This window comes from Amphichorda felina (genome assembly GCF_050947745.1).
Source record: "Amphichorda felina strain 45539 chromosome Unknown scaffold_2, whole genome shotgun sequence".
NCBI lineage: Eukaryota > Fungi > Ascomycota > Sordariomycetes > Hypocreales > Bionectriaceae > Amphichorda > Amphichorda felina.
Window position 1 is genome coordinate 2,739,141 of NW_028145048.1, and position 18,782 is coordinate 2,757,922.

Genomic DNA, 18,782 nt, shown 5'->3' on the forward strand with positions numbered 1-18,782 from the left:
TAGGCCTTTGGGAAGAGCGTCGGTTTCTAAGAAGTTGATATCCTCGAATCCAATAGACGAAGTTGTTGTCGGGTAGTTGAAGGGTTGACTCTGGTTCGCCGGACGTCGCTGTTTGGGAGGTCCGCTAGTAGTGTTGCTGGTCTGGTGTTGCTGATTCTGTTCGTCGCGAATATACTGATGATCGTATGGTGGATGATAAACGGAGATCATGATATCTCTGAATGGACAAGACTAAAAAAAGGTTGATCAAGTTTAGGGTTGGGATTGAGTGGCAAAAACGTTTGGGAGGGACTCCTTGGTAATATAGGCAACTTGAAGCCCATGAGTCCACCGGCCGCCCCGATGTCTCTTGTTCGAGGCATAGTGACGCAGAGAGACCCACCCACACCCAAGACCCCGTCTACATACCCAGGTATAGTCGTACCTATGGGCCCACCAGGGTGAGGTACGGAGTACATCTACGCTAATGGAGGTGTGGGTCCGCCAGCTCGTAAGAGGCTTCAGGTCATAACTCGTACATGTACACCGGCCATGCACGCAACCAGGGACCTGGTGCGATCCAGCTTTGGTGGGTGGTGTAGTGGACAGAGGTTGTAGTGGTCAACACTTGATCCTCCAATACAACTTGGACTGATTTGAATACGGAGAAACCTGTCGTCCACAATGATTAATTTAGAAGTCTGGCTTGTAGTGGACCAAGCAGCCCCTTCAAAATACTACCACCTACTGTCAATCAAAGTTAGGGCGCTTGTCGAATGCCAAACTACTAGTACTCGTACAAGCCAGAAAGCGCCCGAGCCTTCCATCGAGTTCCCGCCATTGCTGACGACAACAAACATGTCGAACACCGCAGCGCCAGCCGAGACAGCGCTCAAAGGCTGCCCCAGGCCCAGGGTACGACCTATATTCGAAACCAACCCCATTCAATCTTTTCGCGGAATGACCGAGCACATTTCGCTCCCAGCCTCCCATATGTCACGATGCACTAGAATCCGGAGAAGCGTTGTCCAGCAGCACTAATACTGTGGCCGAAGGGCTGGGCACCTCCACGGACATCGGACACTAAGGGCCCAAGGGTTCAAGGCTGAAGGTGGCATGGACCTGTTAGTCGATTGGGCCCAGGACTTAGCGGGATTGGGTGACGTATTACCGTCTTGTCGATCGTTGTGCCCAGCGGCCCCAGTCATCGAAACGGAACGGTGCAGGGTGCTGAGCCACCCAATGCCGGCTGGGCAGCTTTAGTAATGATGGCACCGCCACAATTCTGCCACATTCCACGCTGCTTGGAAATCGCAACCGTGCTCGGTACCGCGAAAAGCATTACTCATGAGGTACCTTCCTCTGCTCAAGTAGTGGTGAGAGTACGGCGTAAGGTTAATAGCCACTAACGTAAATATTACCGGTATACCTGGACCCTGGATGCTCAGAGCCCAACTTATCCGTAACTTATCGCAATAACAAGCAGTATTCGTACTAGTATGGCTAATCCGCAAGTCTTAAGTTTCGATACCTCTGCAGCTATGTGATAATGTAGGAGCAGTAAAGTACTTATCAACAGCACATGATCTCCGGTGTCGAGTCGCCATGTCTTACGGATGAGCCGAAACCAGCCAGACGAATGTCCCAAGCCCATTATCCCTGGCATTCGCATCTTCTGATCTCTCTCTCTCTCTCTCAAGAAAAAAAAAAGGCCTCAACAATTCTAGGCACGTGCCGCAGTGCGCGTGACTACCATGAGCAATCAATACGGTTATTACATAGTAGTGGTGCCGTATTGGAAAGCCTAGGCTTTCCATGGAACCATTGTTGGGACATCGGTGGCCTGACCGCATGACAAAAAGCTGTCGCAGTCGACTCGGCATCTTGGCAGCCTGATGAGTCAAAGGACTGCTCAGGGCCGGAGAATTTTTCAATTCCTTTTAGGCTTACCCCCTAAGACGTACATCTTTAGAACCCGGTGGAGGATACACTGTTTTGATAGTTACAGTCAACGACAGACTCAAGCTACTCGTAAGAATTTTTATCGGCTTTGCCGACCCTTTGGGTTTACATGATCCGAAGCTGGTGGGGGCAGGTGCTAGTGCATTGTGGAGACGGCCAATCAGAGCTGTGGCTGGAACTGCTCAGCCACGATCGAGCACGGCACTCAACCCAGCTCTCTGGTTCTACTCGTAGTATCCGTACTTCGTACGAATGCGTGCGTGCTCTGAACGAGTAGTCTAGTATTAAATTCAAAGTTCAACCTCCTACCTACCCTGATCCCGAGAGCTAAAACGAGACATGCAGTTCTCATTGGCGACAGACTGGTTTGTAGGCAGCTTAGCATACTTGGGTTCAACACTCTGTGTACTGGACATAGCCACTACGATATGTGCATATGTGAAATGGACCGTATATTCTTGAAATACTAGTAGTAGTAGGCATTGGAGTTTTCGGGCCGTCAATCCATCAGATGCCAGCCATCCCGACATCAAGTCCTTTGGGTCTTTTCCAGTCCAACAGTGTGCTAAACAACCACACTTGTCAGCCATTGATAACTTAGCACTTAGTGGCGCCCGAGCTGCATGTCTGAGCTCTTAGTGAGCTTGTCGAACAACCATCAATCCTGGACACATCGTGCCCTGTTTCGCGTAATCGACTCGTTCGATTACCCTCAATGGTCAATCGCCGATTTAGTCTCAAAAGTCCACTCGGTACCACAACGTGCATTGGCCTTTGACGCAGTCGACGAGCATACCACGTATCATCATGGCAGTGTTTGGTCGCGGCCCTTTCGGATTGTTCTCGGCATTTGACGGCACGCAGGATGCAGCGTAAAAAAAAAAAAAAATTTGTTACACCACTCGGTATCCGAGGACTGCAGCCTGCAAGTGCTGGTCTCGTGCATGCATTCCCGGGCACCTCCGCCACTTACATCTCGGGCGAGTACCTACTAGTAGTATTAGTAGTAGTCGGATTTCAGCTCAACGTTCCATCCACAGTATGGCATAATAGTACTATTAATGGGGGGCGCCGCTCTCTACGTACCTGCATGGGTGAATACACGTACCTGGAACAGCAGCCAGGGTCGGGCCTAAGACGACCACGCCGGGCAGAGAGAAGTTGGGCGAAGCATCACTCGCTCACTTGGCGTCTGCTTGCACTGTTGGCACCTTAGTACGGATACCTACATCGGACTTGGGCGATCTCTAGGTCCCTGCAGAGATCGTGGGTCATTCTGCCCCTCGAGCGCGGTTGAAGCTAGCGCTTCCCCACGCTGGCTGGCTTCGCTTTCGCTTCGGTCAGTCCGCCGCCCTCTTGGCTCATTCCTCTGATCCAGCAAGTGGTTAATACGAGTATGGTACCGCCAGCGTTGTTGACCCAAGCACACAGTTCGAGTTTCCGTTGTCCCACAATCGCATTAGGTTCGGTCTTTACCCCACCGCCACAGGCTTCCAGAGCGTCCACAGTGCGGGTCGACCACTTGCAGGGTCCAGATTTAGCTGTGCCCCACGTGGTCGGGGACTGCCTATACACCAACACCAGCAACTCCAAAAGTTCAGCTCTTGGCGCCTGGTTCTTGAGGTCTTGGGTCCATTGAGATTACGGGTTTCCAGGTGGATTTTGGCCCCTAAGGCGTCTTCCAGCTTCTATGTACGCACGGGAAACCATGGGTTAGTACCAATACCTCCGTCACTACCTAGGTACGGAGAAGATCAATGATGAGACGGGCCTCCTTGCCTACCTGGTACCTACCCTGCACCACTCTGCCCCGTGACGATCAGCCATAGTAACGGGCATCATACCGTGTGTCATTCTGCCTCACTGGTTCTCCATCTTGTGGTCTATGACTCACGTGTATCGAGCTTCAAGGGCGAGGGGAGGGGGGGATATGGACGGTTATATATGGCATGCATAATAGACGAAAAAATCTGCCCGTGGCCGGCATGCCGTGCTTCGACAACCAGCAAATATCTATATGTTGGAAAAGTCACCAATTGGGCTAGGTACTTAACCAGGTTCAAGAGAGTTATTCGCATACCAGGAGAATATTAGCCACCCAGTAAGCCCAGGCAGCCGGTACTTACACAAAATTATTAGGCAAAGCTACTTTCTAAAAGGCATATTGGGGCAGCTTGAAAAGTGCCGAATCATAGCTTCTAGCTTAGCGCCTCGAATGTATCAGGTCAGAAAAAGTTGCTCTCATCCAAATAGGCACTGATTAGCGATTAGCTAGTGTTGGGTCATATAGGAGCTTCAAATAGGAAAGATCGTGGCTTCGTAATACCTGAATAGGAGGTTTGATGCCATCGTGGTGAAAGATAAGCGCAGCGAGGATAGCCTCTCCGGCCAGGAGCCCCCGGAGGGTCCTCGTAGTCAGCGGAACCTCGTAGTCAACAGCCAGCCTCGCATTCAGGTACCACAGGCAGCCCTCGCAGCTAGAGGCATCGGAGATATAAGAAACCAACGACAGCCCTTATAGTTAAAGGAATCAGAGGTGGACCTAGCAATCAAAGGCACGTTCCGTAGTTAGGGGCAGGCCTCGTAGCCAGAGGCATTACAGGCCTCGTATAATATATAACTATTACAGCTATCTAAGCAACGTTTAGTCAATAATACGTGGCATATATTCGCGTAGCTTTGCCTATCCCTTTGGTGGCGCAACACGGTCTTGTATACACGAGCTATGGTGTGGCCGAGTGAAATAAGATGGACACGAAGTCAAATATCCACTACTCATAACTTAGGTCACAGTAAATAGCTATAGTGAATCACACGCGAGACTAACAAATGACGTGGCCTTTAGGTAAGCTAGACTATTGCCCCATCACTGGGACCTATCTGATATTAGCAGCAGCTGACCACGACGCACCTATCCATTAGTTAGCATTGGATATCATGTCACAACGTGGCAAGAACGGGGAGCGTTGATATATATAGCAAGGAATGGATTTAACCTATCGGACCCGTCAGTCATCGGAAGAGACAACATAAGCCTTATGTTCCGAGGGGACGTCAGGGTTGCCCCTATACCGACATCGGAGAAGGCCGAACATAATAGTACTCGTACGACACCTGTCGAAAAGGCCATGGGGGCCTAGTCGCCAGACCAGGAGACCAGAACCACACACACATATACACACCTCTGGCCGACGCGCCAAGTAATCAAAACAACGTGCCGGCACGTGGGAACGGTACGGTACGAACAGATAGTGAACTTGAAATCGACCTTGGCGAGGCCATCGTTGATTATCCCCAAATACGAACCACCCATTTCCCTTATGGTACAGAACACCCAAAAACAAGACCAGATCCCATAGTCATCATGAAGTAACACCCTACAATGGCCGTATTGTCACACGTGGCCAAGGCGCGCTCGCCGCACAAAACCCAGCCGCGTGCAATGCACGGGCGCGACGCGTGGCGCAACAAAGATCGTAACAGGCATGCCGCAGACACCGATAAAAAAAGAAGAAACGCTCGCTCAACCACCAAAACCATACAGGGTGCGGCCCTGGCGCTTCAGGGCGTAGACGACGTCAAGGGACGTCACCGTCTTGCGCTTGGCATGTTCGGTATAGGTGACAGCGTCACGGATGACGCCCTCCAGAAAAGTCTTAAGAACACCACGGGTCTCCTCGTAGATCACTACAAGTATTGACGTTAGTGTATGCAGTGCGGCACATGTGGGGGATTGGACGTACTGGCGGAGATACGCTTGACACCGCCACGGCGAGCGAGGCGTCGGATGGCCGGCTTCGTGATACCCTGGATGTTGTCCTTCAAGATCTTGCGATGGCGCTTGGCGCCGCCCTTGCCGAGGCCCTTGCCGCCCTTGCCGCCTGCTGTATGTTAGCAGTCTGCTGTGGCTACAGCGACGATCCCGGCACCGTGGGCCGATGGGAATATCGTTACTTACGTCCAGTCATGATGGATGTGGGGGTTTATAAAGATGTGGGGGGTGTTGATGGGTCGTGGCGAAGCACAGGTACAGAATAACGGTGATGTGGATGGAGTGGGATACAGGTTTCGGATGAGAGTAAAGTTGGGGTGCAGGCGAGCTTAAGTACAGGCGACCCAGATCAACAGATCAGTCGTAGTGCGGAGCAGCAATGGGAGCGGGAATGATGGTCAGAGTGGGCCCCGATTCCCTCAGACGCGATCACGGTCCGCCTGGAAAAAAACACCACTTGCTGCAGCGAATCAAAAATCGCGGTTCAACAACGCGCCAAGCAGGGGTTGTAAGAAAAGGCGCCAGCAATTCGGCCGCACTTCGATACCTAAGTAAGTAACCAAGTACGGAACAAGGAAATCTACATAGTATTTACCTAATGTTTCAGGGCATTCGGGTCACTCCTTATGGGTACGAGTACTAGTAGTACTAGATACTATCTACTTACTATCATGATACTAAGGTCGTACTAGTAGTAGCAATATACTACGCAATCGTTTATGTCTTCCCATGTCGTCACTCCGTTATATACTACCCATCTATACTTCCGAGGCTGGGTCCATCTGCCTCTCGCTGCCCTGCCATGGCTTATGCGATAATAGTAATAGCACTAGTAGTCGCAGTACTCTTGACTGGTCGGATGGATTAGAAACACGTGGTAACTCGTACTCCATAGGTTGATCCCGGAAAGCCATCGTGTAATAGCGCCTGTGCCTGTATCGTCAGCCGTTGAATATCCCACCCGTCTTCGCCTCGTGCTACCCTATGCGTAATGGCTTTCTTTTGAGTTTTGCTTGGTAATGTCAGAAAAACCATGGTCCCTATTTAAGCGGTACATTGCCATCCATGTATGTCTCCTGACCTGGTATCATATGGCATTGATAAGTAATTTATCCACATAGTAGTACCGCGTTTCGTTGTCTAGCATTTGTGTAATCACTACTGTTTGCCACATTCATAGTTCCGCTTATGACCCAGGGGAAACGTAACACTGGGGTCTAACACTACCTATACGATATTGACTACGATGAAGAAGGTCGCGACGAAACTATGTATCAAATAAAGACTAACAGCCCAGCCTCACTGCCGTTTGTTTACCATTATTGGCAATGCCCGTGAATAGCAGAGGAATACTTTGCAACCGCGGCAACTGAAACTGGCCAATCGAAATTCGGCAGATTTGCGTTTTACCTCATTGGGAACTCTGCGCTGCCAATCGCTTTTCTGCAGGGGTGGGGTTGCCACATGCCACCAAAAATCCGCACCAAAATTCCCAACGTGATCCGTGTTTTTCTGAGCGCCCAACGCCCCCTGTCTTTTTTTTTTTTTTAGTGCACACACGCACTCGCCCGTGCTTGGAATTTCTGACGCACGGATCAGGCTGCAACCCAAATCACCCACCCCAAATCACAGGCGCGTTTTACGGGTATTAAAGCGTCCCCCCCGCCTGCCCCCTCTTCCGACTTTCCCTCCTGCATCACACACCCACTCACACCCCCGCTCATCAACTACATCACAACATTTCATCGACTCCATCACCAACCACAGCAATGGCTCGCACCAAGCAGACTGCCCGTAAGTCCACTGGCGGCAAGGCTCCCCGCAAGCAGCTCGCCTCCAAGGCTGCCCGCAAGAGTGCCCCATCCACCGGCGGTGTCAAGAAGCCCCATCGCTATAAGCCCGGTACCGTCGCTCTCCGTGAGATTCGCCGGTACCAGAAGTCAACCGAGCTTCTGATTCGCAAGCTGCCCTTCCAGCGCCTGGTAAGCATCATCGGACCGTAACCAGCACATTGTGACATGCTAATGACGCACAACAGGTCCGCGAGATCGCCCAGGACTTCAAGAGCGATCTCCGCTTCCAGTCCTCCGCTATCGGTGCTCTCCAGGAGTCCGTCGAGTCCTACCTCGTATCCCTCTTCGAGGATACCAACCTCTGCGCTATCCATGCCAAGCGCGTCACTATCCAGTCCAAGGACATCCAGCTCGCCCGTCGCCTCCGCGGTGAGCGCAACTAAACTGGCCACCCAATGGTTCAGGGGTCTTGACAACTTTGGCGATTCACGACATTTGCTTTGATACGATGGATTCACGGTTTCGGGGGTAATCACAGGCGTTACGATGAGAGTTCTTTTCCTGGGTTGTATATTACATCGCACGCAGCACCGGGCGCTGCACGAATGCAACAGCAAGGCAAACATGCCTTTTCAATGACATAAACCGTACATGCGTGACAACTGTATCGTGATACCTTCACAGGATGTGATGCTCACTATGCTAGACCCACCATAGCCTAGACACCCGCACGGCACTAACACGAGAATCAGGCAACGGGCCACCGCACACGAGTCCTAGTAAGGAGGAGGAGGAGGAACAGCGATAGACTACCGGCATACCACATGCGCGGTATCGGGGTTGTGAAGAGTCCGAGACGCGGGTGTGGAGATGGAGATTACCAGGGTGGCAAACGCGTCTCTTCCTAGCATGAGTGTTACTATCGCACCCGCCGTAACAACTTCTGCTTGCTAATATGATTCGTGTGTTATGATACCTCATGCTTGAGAAAGCTGTCTTCCTGCATGCAAAACCAACTACAGCAAGGCCCTCCACCCCGTTGTCTCCAGTTTCTCCAAGCCCAGAAAGCTGGCAACCTGCCCAAGATGATCCACGCCCCAGAAAGACTCTGATTGCCCATCTGCCCTCGTGCAAGCCATCCACGGAAGCCCAAACGCTCCATCCTTGAATGCCACTTCCGTGCTCTGCATCAGTGTCTTCTTGCCACCACCTTCCGCGTCACTAGATGCCGCCTTGAGGACCCTATCAGCTTCGGCACTACTACCTAAAACACCCGTCAATATGCGCCGAAGCTCGTGCAGCTCATGGGTTGGCGTGTGTTTTACGAAGAATTCATGCCACAGGGTATCTAGCACCCCCGCCAGCCTATCCTGTCGGCCACTATCAAGCTCTCGTAGGGCTGCAAGGGCACGCATGATAGTAAGCGTCCGGGGTGGGAAGTTAGGTGGGCTTTGTTGCTTCATGGGAACGTTGAGCAGCGACGCCCAGCGCTGGCGCTCCTTGTCGATCCACTTGTCCTTGTCTCCTCGGGGTGAGCCATCGCTTGTGGTTGCAACTGGTGGATTTATGGCCGTAAGGGGGACGCACTTATAATATTGATGGGAGGTTGGTTCCCACACATCCTCATAAGCCCGCCCAGAAGGATGGGCACGTACGTGATTTCGCATTTTTGGAATGCCGCATCGTGCTTCCAGGTAACATGATTAGCATGGGCCCAAGATATCGATGTTAGCTAATGCTTTTAATGATAGTACTCACTCGAAGGACATGGTAGGCGATGTAAGCAAATGGACTCACAGTATCCACGTAGAGTGTGATTCTAGGTGGCGCCATCGAGTTGTCGTAATGAGTCACTATGCTGTAGGGTCACTAGGAAGTTGAGACAAATTCGAGTGGCCTGGACAGGCACCCTCTGACTCGATGGGAAGCGAAGGGGGTTAGCTTCTTGCGCCTGACACGGAATCCTCACCCTGATTCTATGAGCGTGATTTCGGGGGTGAATGAATCCATGGCCAGTCCCGTCGTGCGGGGAAACCTGGGCGTAATTATCATCAAGCCAGGGGGCCGAGGCTGACTCACGGCGCATCCAAGAGGTGTCTGGAGCCGAGCTGAGAGGCTGGTTCACCACGGTGGACAATGTCAAAACTAGGGTTTCGCGCGATTGATATGGAAAAGCCTAGAATGACAAGGCCGGAGCTATTCGCAGGGACGTACGGTCAACAACCATCAATATCTCTCTTCTAGGCTGTAATGTATTCGCTATATAAGTAAAAAAAAGAAACATAAAACTGTATAAATCTCCCCTACGCCATCAACTCATCGTAATGTGTAGGGAGCTGCGTCAAAACATCAAAGCCTCCTGTGCCAACCTTGCCCAACCTGCCCAGCACTAGCCGACTGCTCGGCGTGGTCAGGTCATCCCAGTCACCATCCAGGACCGCATCCTTGAGGAAAGCGAGCGTCGTCTCGAAGCTCATTTTGGTGAACGGACTGACGTTACCCCTTAGGCCCATGCGGTTAAAGGGGGTGAAGTCGCCGTTCCTCGTCATGTAATCAGCGATCAGGTTGAGATGGCGGTTGTCGACCTTGATGCCGTGCGATCCGAACACGCCCCCTAGCTCATTGGCAATGGTCTTGCGAGCGGCTTCCACGCCGTAAACTTCAAGAACCGCGGCAATATCGTTGGTCGAGATGCGATGCGGGTCGATGAAGTCACTGTACTTCTGCATCGCACGCAGATTGACGCCTTCTGTGTGGATCACAGGCCCGTCATTCTCATCCACAAGTGTGCAGGTCCCAACGCCCGGGAGCTGCTGAATTACAGTCTTCTTGACCGCGTCTTGGACAAGATTCAGCATCAGGAGCTTCGGGGTGGAGCCGGGATACTCGAGGTTCATGGTGCACCAGGCCCCACCCTTATCATCACAAGAGAAACCGGATGCCTCCCCGTGCTTCTGAAAGATGCGATCTCTCCGAGCCTGAGCTGATAGAGTAGCTTCGTCTTCGCCATCTTCGACGTCGTCATTACGATCGCCTTCATCCCTCCGGGCTTGAAGGTCACGTGGGGGGGGGCTGCCACCAATGCCCTCATCGTCGGTATCGTCGGCCATACGATCAGCCCTATCAAGGGTTTGCTGCACGGTATCATCCTCGTCGTCGTTGGGACCGTAAGATACAGCTTCGCCACGGTTTGCGCGCTGCTTGGCGCTGGTGGCGTCGCCATCTCCATTCTCATCGTCGTCATCCTCATCTTCTCCCCTCTCGGGCCTGACGATCGGTGTTGCTGTTTCGACAACTCCAGCCTTGACACCAATCTTGTCTGCTGCTGTCATAGCTTCGTTCTTCCGCTTCCTAAGCTCCCTCTTGATAAGGGTTACAAGGTTCGGCAGGAATTTCCTCTCAACGGTGCTCATGACATCGTCCACAGTGATGGCATATGTCTGAGAGTATTCTTCCGAGGGGAAGAAATTGAGCTTGACGGTGTACATCTTGGCGGTGGCATAGCCTTTCCCACGCCCGACACGCTCTTGGACCGAGGCACTATCCAGCACATAACCCAGTGGCAAGATGCTGATAGATTTGGAAAAGACTTCCGCATCTTCCTTGGAGAGCTCGGTAATCGGATACAGTGACATGGCGGGGGTCGATATCGATTTGCTGGCCGTCATGAGAATTTCTCGTAGTCGAGGGATACCGAGAGTCACGTTTTTAGCTGAGTGTCCTGCCAAGTGGAAAGTATTCAGCGTCATTTGCGTTGACGGTTCGCCAACGGACTGTCCAGCCACGATGCCAACGGCCTCTCCTGGTTCCACGAGAGACTGCAGGTATTTCATGGCAAAGAGCATCTCTGCGTTCTTCCGGTTGAGAGCAGCTCGAGACTTGTTCTTGGATTTGTCTGTCTTGTCAAGTACGAGGCCATCCTTGTTCTCCTTGACGTACGTTGTCATGGCCTCAAAGAACTTCTCAGACGTTGCGAAGGCGTTTGTTGCCGGGTTGAAGAGGTTCAAGATCGGATCTCGGGCTTGTGGATCTCTGGGATGCGAGTGCTTGATGGCCTTCTTCATGTACTTTGTAATGTCCTCTCGGTTGGTGCTGAGGCGCTCCCCAACTTTCGGGTCGTACCTCAGCTGAGCAGCTTCAGAGGTGACATTTTGTAATACAAAGCCGAAATCAGAAAGATACTTCTCCTTTGTAACATCAAGGCCGTCTTCACCGTAGAGGAATTGGATCATTGACCCATCGGCATCACGGACTGTGGTGTCATAGGCCACGGTCAAGCCCTCCATGCCCTTGATCACACACCTCTGCAAGTATCCTGAACGGGACGTCTTGACAGCTGTGTCAATCAAACCTTCTCGTCCGGCCATGTGATGGAAATAATATTCCTGCGGCCGAAGGCCAGTGAGGAAACGCTGCACAATGTAGCCACCAGCTCTCGCGTGGGTCTCGAACGGCTTGAAACAGGGGAGAGATTTGCCGCTGACCATCAAGGGAACACGACGACCTTCCAAAACTTGCTGTCCCAGGTTGCATGAAATCAGCGAGGCGTTGACCTTGGATCCCTTCGCACCGGATGTTGTCATGGCCTGCATCTGATTTTTGGGAAATGGCTTTTCTAGGCCGCTGGGCATACAGGCACTCTGAATCGCGTCTGTAATTTTGCTGGTCTTGGCATTCATGAGAAGATCGAGACCCTCTTGCTTGTTGTCGTCACGAAGTACCTCTTCAAGACGCTCGAGGAGCAATGGATCCTCGTCCAACTTGCAGTCTTCGACTGACACGTACCCTGAAGCGACACCGAGTCCGACATCGTTGGCGGCACAAAGCTCTTTCCGCCTCGCGATCTCGCCTTCCTTGGTAAGCTTTAGATCGTCCATACCACACGAGAATGCCCTGACGTTGAGATATCTGGTCAACAATCGACCGAGGCTGCTGAGGAGTTTACCAGCGACGGCCGGTCCGTATATTTCATGGACTGAGTGGATCAAGCCACCGGAGCTGGGTCCAATCTGGGCTTTGTCCAGAATACCGGTTATCAACTCTCCGTTCTGGATGAGAACTGTCCCTTCCTCGGAATTGGAACCCCACTGGATCCCCTTAACTTGACTCTCGCCTTGCATGAACAGGCCGCCACAATTCAACGGCTGCATATTTTTGAGGATGGTCGTGATGATCTGTTTGCCAGTCCAACGGGGTACAGGCTTGATGATGGCAGGTGGCACTAACTGTATCCGCTCACCGAGAATGTGGCCACTCTCGGGGCGAAGCGCGCTGTAGACTAGCTGGTGATAGTCGCCACGGTTGAAGAAGGTGTCGCGATTGCAAAGAGCCACAGAGACGGAAATGTGATCCTGAATGAGACCTCTTAGGGGTTTTCCCGCCGTGGCAGACAGGTATTGGTGATCAGTGTCAGCAATCTGCAAGGCCTCGGCTCTGGCCACTTCGTTTTGCGGAAAGTGCATGTTCATTTCGTCACCGTCGAAATCAGCATTGTAGGTATTGCAGTTGGCGTAGTGCATGCGGATCGTCTTTTCACCAGCGAGGACACGAACGCGATGGCCCATGATCGAGGGCTTGTGCAGAGTAGGCTGTCGGTTCATAAGGACCACATCTCCATTGGTGAGATGGCGATACACTTTTTTGTTCTTAGTCTTGGCGGCGTTGTTGCTTGACGGAGCGAGAAGCTGGTTTGCTAGCGATATGCGGTCGTCGACCGGTTTGTTGCGCAGGCTGACAATCTGTCCGTTTTCGTTCTCGATCGCAAAGGCACCTGGCCACTTGTCCACTCCGTTGATGACAGCTTGCTGCATGTCCCGGAAGTTGTGACTTGTGACAGGCTCGGGGTAAGTCAGCTTCTTGGCGAAGACGGGCGGCACACCAATCTCGTTTGTTTCGAGGTTGGGGTCTGGGGAGATGACACTGCGGGCTGCATAGTTGACACGCTTTCCCATCATGTTTTTTCGGAACAGGCCTTCCTTTTTCTCTAGCTTCTGCTTGATGCCGTCTTCGTTGCGAGCTGCGGCGGCGCCTTGGACAGGGTTCTTGTCTTTGTCGATTAAAGAGTTCACGGCGTCTTGAAGCTCTGCGCACGCCTGGTGAAGCTGACTTATGTCTCCTCTTTGCTCACTGAGGGCCTTGTGAATCAGGGCAATCCTTCCGCAAAACCTGAGGATGTTCTTGTAAAGCGAGTTCTGCTGAGCTTCGGCAATAGAAGAGTCACCCGTGCGTGCTTCGGGGCGGTACCGATTCGGAGGCACAAGAATGTGTGTCAGGAAGAACATCTCAGGAGTCACCTTGGAAGAGTTCCGGGTTGCAGGCCTGGTATTGTACAACAAGAAGATCAACTCCTGCTCCCTTTCAAAGAGCTCCGTAAGTCTGGCACGGACTTCCATAGGGCTGATGTATCTCTGGGGAGCCGATTCCATAGACTCCTCGACATCTGGCATCGTGATGTCTTGCTCCGCGTCGACGGTGTGAACCTCCGGCTTCTCAGCTGTTGGAGACTCGACATCAGCAACGCCTTCGTCGGATGAATATCCATCAGATTTCCGTTTTGCCTGAGTTTGATAGATTCGGGCCAAAGCATCGTTTCGCTTCATGTTCTTTTGCGCCATCTTGGCCTTTTCCTTGTCCGACAAAGCCTTCTCGAAGATCTTGACGAATCGGTCTTTGCGGTAAACCGGGCTGATCCCACCGCAGCTGGCGCATTTCCTTGTCTTGGTGAGCTCAGCGAGAAAACTCTTAATGACCTCCCGTCGCATCTCGGTTGCACCTTCGTGCTTCCCCCTCTTGACTTCGCTTCTTCTAGTTCTGTTACTGCGCAGGGAGTCTTCAACGTATTTGTCACGAGCTCTGGTAACATTATCGACGGAGCTGTTGCCCTCCTCTTCGGCCTCGCTCTCGTACGATTCGAGCCCCAGCTCGTTCAATGAGAGACCAACGTCATTTTCTCCAATGCAGTCGACAATATGAGCCTCATTTATCAGACCGTATTGTAGCAATCGCAACTTGCAGATGTATCTGTGTAATTCTTTCTGAGGTAGGCGAAAGCCTTTGCAGTAGACGCAGGCTGCTCGGAGAAGTCGATATGCTTGATCAAGGAAGACCGGGTGATAGACCGGAACGGGCAATTGGATGTGACCTGGATGGCCAGGGCAGTTGGCTTGGTTGAGGTTACATGTTGTGCATCTTTCAATGCTCTCGTTAGTCCACGATTGATTATATGGGAGGAGGCTGCTTGGGGAAAGCGATGAAGACTTACGGCGAGTCACCCCAAGATCCTAGGGCTGGATCATAAAGTCCACCGGGAACAGGATTGAGAAGATTGTCAAACGTGTTGTCGTTTTCGATACGCTTGACTGAAATTGCTCGGATTTCCTTGGGCGAGAGGAACGTGAACTCGACGCTCTCCACGTCGGAGGAGATGGGCTGTGCGATGTTCATGGCCGGGCTTCGGCGCTCTAATCGAGAGCGCAGCGACTATAGCCAACAGTGGGATTTTACAATTGACGCGCCAATCCCATTGTACTGGGATTCAAACGTTTCGCAGCCGCAAAGTCGAAGTGAAGATGTAGGCGAGGATGGTGGGGGAGCTTCGGCATGCCTCTGGATCAAATTTTTGGCGGTGCGGTGTGGCAGAATTTTTTTCGGGCACCTCCAACACTGCCTTGATTCACTGGTCCTGCCTGCCCGTCGCGCCTGTGGCGCAACGATGTGGGCCACCTAACTTCTACTCACACTGCGGATACCTCAACCTCATTTAGACGCCCAACCAACTGATGACAGCATCGCCAAAGCACATCGCATCTCCGGATCGTATCGAACGGTGGTTCGACTCATACGCATACATAGGGAACCTGCCGAAACGTGCTTCCGGAGTTCGCGAGCAACGATAGGGAGCTGTGTATCGCCAGCCCTAACTTCATCAACGCGGCAATGGACCGCTCGCAACAGAATGGCCTTGGGCCACGCCATGATGCCTCGTCGCGTGTCCAGAAGCCCGAATCCCCATCCGACAAGCTAGCAGCTCTGAAAGCTCGCGTAGCGGCCGCTATCGACACGAGTAAGGCAAAAGGAGGCCTCAATGTTGGACTGCACCCGGCTCTAGAGGATCTAGGTTCATGGAGGTCCTCAAGCACGAGCAGGGACTCGGGACTATCACAGGCTCGGGCGCGCAACGACACTCTGCGCGAAAAAAGCGGTACGCCGTCTGGAATTCCTGTTCCAGTCACCGGAGATGGACAGAGCAACCCATACTTTGACGAAAATTTGGCTGCGCAAGGGACAGGAGGCAAGCAACGACATTCGCGGCAGCTAATATTCAATCAGAAAGGCAAGTACATTCAACAAGCCAATGCTCTGAGACGGCAGGCGGCTCTGGAGGCCATGAAGAAGCGCATAGCCGAGCAGACGCGAAAGGCCGGAATTGACGACGATCTCGACGTGGAGAAGAATTTTGTGGTGGAGGCACCTCCACCACTTGAGTGGTGGGATGAGGGCCTCGTCAATGGAGACAGCTACGACAGGATCGAGGTCCCCTCCAATTTCAAGATTGACTCACCGGACAGCATTGTCACCGAATACATACAACACCCGGTAGCTCTGGAGCCACCGCAAGAGAGACAGGCACCGGCGCCGAAAGCCATGTTCTTGACATCCAAGGAGCAGGCCAAGATTCGGCGGCAGCGGAGAATGGCCGAGCTCAAGGAGATGCAGGCCAAGATTCGTCTTGGCCTAGTTCCTGCGCCACCACCGAAGGTGAAGAAGGGTAACCTGATGCGGGTTCTTGGTGATGGTGAGTTCAAGTTGACCCCGATCTTTTGGCCACTTCTTGCAGCTGTTGTCACCTATGTCAGCTACTGACGCTGACTTTTGCAGTTGCTGTCAAAGACCCAACGGCTGTCGAGGCGCGCGTCAACCGGGAGATTGCCGACCGCCACCAGAAACACGTCGATAGCAACGAGGAGCGAAAGCTCACCAAAGAACAGAGGCATGAGAAGCTTGTGGCGAATCAACAGCAGGATGCGGAGAAGGGTATCCACGTCTTGGTCTTTAAGATCAATAGTCTGGCCAACGGACAGCACAGGTACAAGATCGGGGTCAACGCAGAACAGCTGGGTCTCACAGGCACATGCATCCTGCACCCCAAGTTCAACCTGGTCATTGTGGAAGGGGGAGAGCACAGTACCAACAAGTTCAAAAAGTTGATGCTCAATCGTATAAAATGGACAGAGAATGCACCGTCGAGAGACAGGGACGGCCAGCGTGAAGCGGCACGAGACTGGTTGATCGCAGAGAATGAGCGGGGAGAACTGAAGGATATGTCGCCGAATGAGTGTAAGTTGGTGTTCGAGGGCGAGCAGAAGGCTCGCGGATTCCGCAAATGGGGCAGCAAGGTGTGCGAGACAGACGCCGAAGCACGGGAGGCACTGACGAGGGCGAAGATGGACAATTTTTGGCAGCTCGCTAAGGGTTTCTCATGAGGTGTTCTCATTGTTAATAAGCCCTTGCGTGGGGCTCAGATACGGCTTTTGTATATCATCATCAGGCGGCCGTGGTCCCCAACATGATTTGGGACGTAGCTCCTAGTGCAAAGTTTGATGGCTTGAACATACCCCGTGAATGTTCGATCGTGATATGATGTTATTGACGGAGTATCTCTGCACGGAGGCAATGCCACATGTACGCCCCAGCTCCAGTATTTCACTTGCATATGCAGCGGTGCCAACGACAACATCGACATGCTATATAATAACAGAAAGAGTCCCAAGAGAGCGAGCACTTACGAAACATGCTACCTGAGGCTCCCCGGACTTGGACTGATTAGAGGTGCGGATGGGTCGGTAGGGCGAGGCGAGGGAGAGCGTTGATGTGTTTAGGGAAGCAAGCGCCGTTATGCCGGTCGGTCAAGGATGTCTCCTATTTTAAGAAATAGAGTATGAGAGGGGGGTTCGGAAACTTGTGATTCGCTGAGCGTACGAGAACGGATACTAATAGTCCTCCGTAGTACTCGTACATATGCTAAAGGATCGTGATGCTGGCTAATTAATACCCACCCGAGGAGCCCTAGCTCTCCAGCCATGGTGAGGTATCTGTATGCATCTTAGCCTGAACTTGGGTCAAAGCGAAAAAAAAAAAACAGGAAAGAAAAGACAAAAGAAAGACATTTTTTTTTTTGGCGAGTTTAGTGAATATTGAAGCTGCGAGGCTCCGAGGACAGGACTGTTGTGCCAGGTTGGCCGGCTCCGTGACGATAAACGGGTACGGGAATATTCAAGGTTGGATGAAGGTTGGAGGTAGGTTTGGTGGGTATATGTAGGTACGTACTCGTAGTACTAATAGCGTTGAATAAATCTAGAATACGTCTTCTGGATGTTATCAACTGACTGCATAGTGCTTGTAACGTGAGTTTTTAACTAATGTTGATGATTGACTTGCCTGAACCACAAAGTTATCTGTACTATACGAATACCTGTGGTTCAAAAAAAGCCAAAGCAGTGCGAAGACGCGCTGTATTGGAGCTTCAAGTGTTGGCAACTGGAGTGCATTTGCTAGCCTGTGGGTTCGGTTCTCAGAGAACAGTGAGAGAAGAGACCTAGAGGCTAGGCGGACGCCGGGCGTTCAACCACATGGCCGTGCTGGGTCCATTCGATTGGAGTCTGGGCAGAGCAGGGCCCCGCCAGCAACTTCCAGGATGGACAGATTGTCGCGGGATTCACGGGGCTTGCGGGACTAAACGTTGACGGGGGTCGACCACAGCTCCTTGGGTGGGGGGGGGGGGGCCGTCTACCGTTGGCGAGGTAGAGGGCGGCTCTTTGGAATAGCTTCTGCGAATACTCATACTACTACTTTACTACTAGTAGCAATAGCAGTGCATACTCGTGGGGTTATTCGGAATACATGCACTACTAGTATGTACCACCTAAGCACCAGCACCTAAGCTTTAGGGCGAGCTGGACAAGTTGGACAAGCTGGCAACCCTCCCAGCCTCAACCCCACCGCTGCACGATGCTTTTTCATTCCCCCAGGCCCAAAAAGAACGGGTTGGGCTGTTTGGGCTCCGTGGTACCGGGTCATGACCCCAACCTCGGTCCTCAAGTACTACTCGTCTACGAGTACGGGGTACCTATGTACTATACTGTAGTATGAAAGAGTCCTCGACCTCAACCTTCGCTATTGGTCGCAAATAGTGGAATCTGGGCTTGTACTGCGGATCAATGGCCTGCCTACCTACCTAGGTAGGTACTACATGTAGTCTTGGTAGCATTTTTATGTCC

General features: G+C 52.2%; 4 protein-coding genes across 4 annotated transcripts; 2 read left to right on the forward strand and 2 right to left on the reverse strand.

Moving 5' to 3' along the window:
* Positions 1–5,464: 5,464 nt before the first annotated feature.
* On the reverse strand, positions 5,465–5,909 carry HHF1_1 (histone H4; the record flags this gene model as incomplete). The annotated part of the gene is made up of 3 exons (XM_083191875.1): positions 5,465–5,628; positions 5,685–5,822; positions 5,900–5,909. 3 exons carry the CDS (start codon positions 5,907–5,909, stop codon positions 5,465–5,467), a joined length of 312 nt encoding a protein of 103 aa, XP_083053089.1.
* Positions 5,910–7,482: 1,573 nt separating this feature from the next.
* Positions 7,483–7,949, forward strand: HHT1 (histone H3; the record flags this gene model as incomplete). The annotated part of the gene is made up of 2 exons (XM_083191876.1): positions 7,483–7,695; positions 7,752–7,949. The coding sequence occupies 2 exons, from the start codon at positions 7,483–7,485 to the stop codon at positions 7,947–7,949; spliced, it is 411 nt and encodes a 136-aa protein (XP_083053090.1).
* A 1,860-nt stretch (positions 7,950–9,809) lies between these two features.
* On the reverse strand, positions 9,810–14,949 carry ACO1O0_002407 (DNA-directed RNA polymerase I core subunit RPA190; the record flags this gene model as incomplete). The annotated part of the gene is made up of 2 exons (XM_083191877.1): positions 9,810–14,526; positions 14,768–14,949. 2 exons carry the CDS (start codon positions 14,947–14,949, stop codon positions 9,810–9,812), a joined length of 4,899 nt encoding a protein of 1,632 aa, XP_083053091.1.
* A 492-nt stretch (positions 14,950–15,441) lies between these two features.
* Positions 15,442–16,988, forward strand: prp3 (U4/U6-U5 snRNP complex subunit PRP3; the record flags this gene model as incomplete). The annotated part of the gene is made up of 2 exons (XM_083191878.1): positions 15,442–16,300; positions 16,384–16,988. 2 exons carry the CDS (start codon positions 15,442–15,444, stop codon positions 16,986–16,988), a joined length of 1,464 nt encoding a protein of 487 aa, XP_083053092.1.
* Between the last annotated feature and the right edge of the window lie 1,794 nt (positions 16,989–18,782).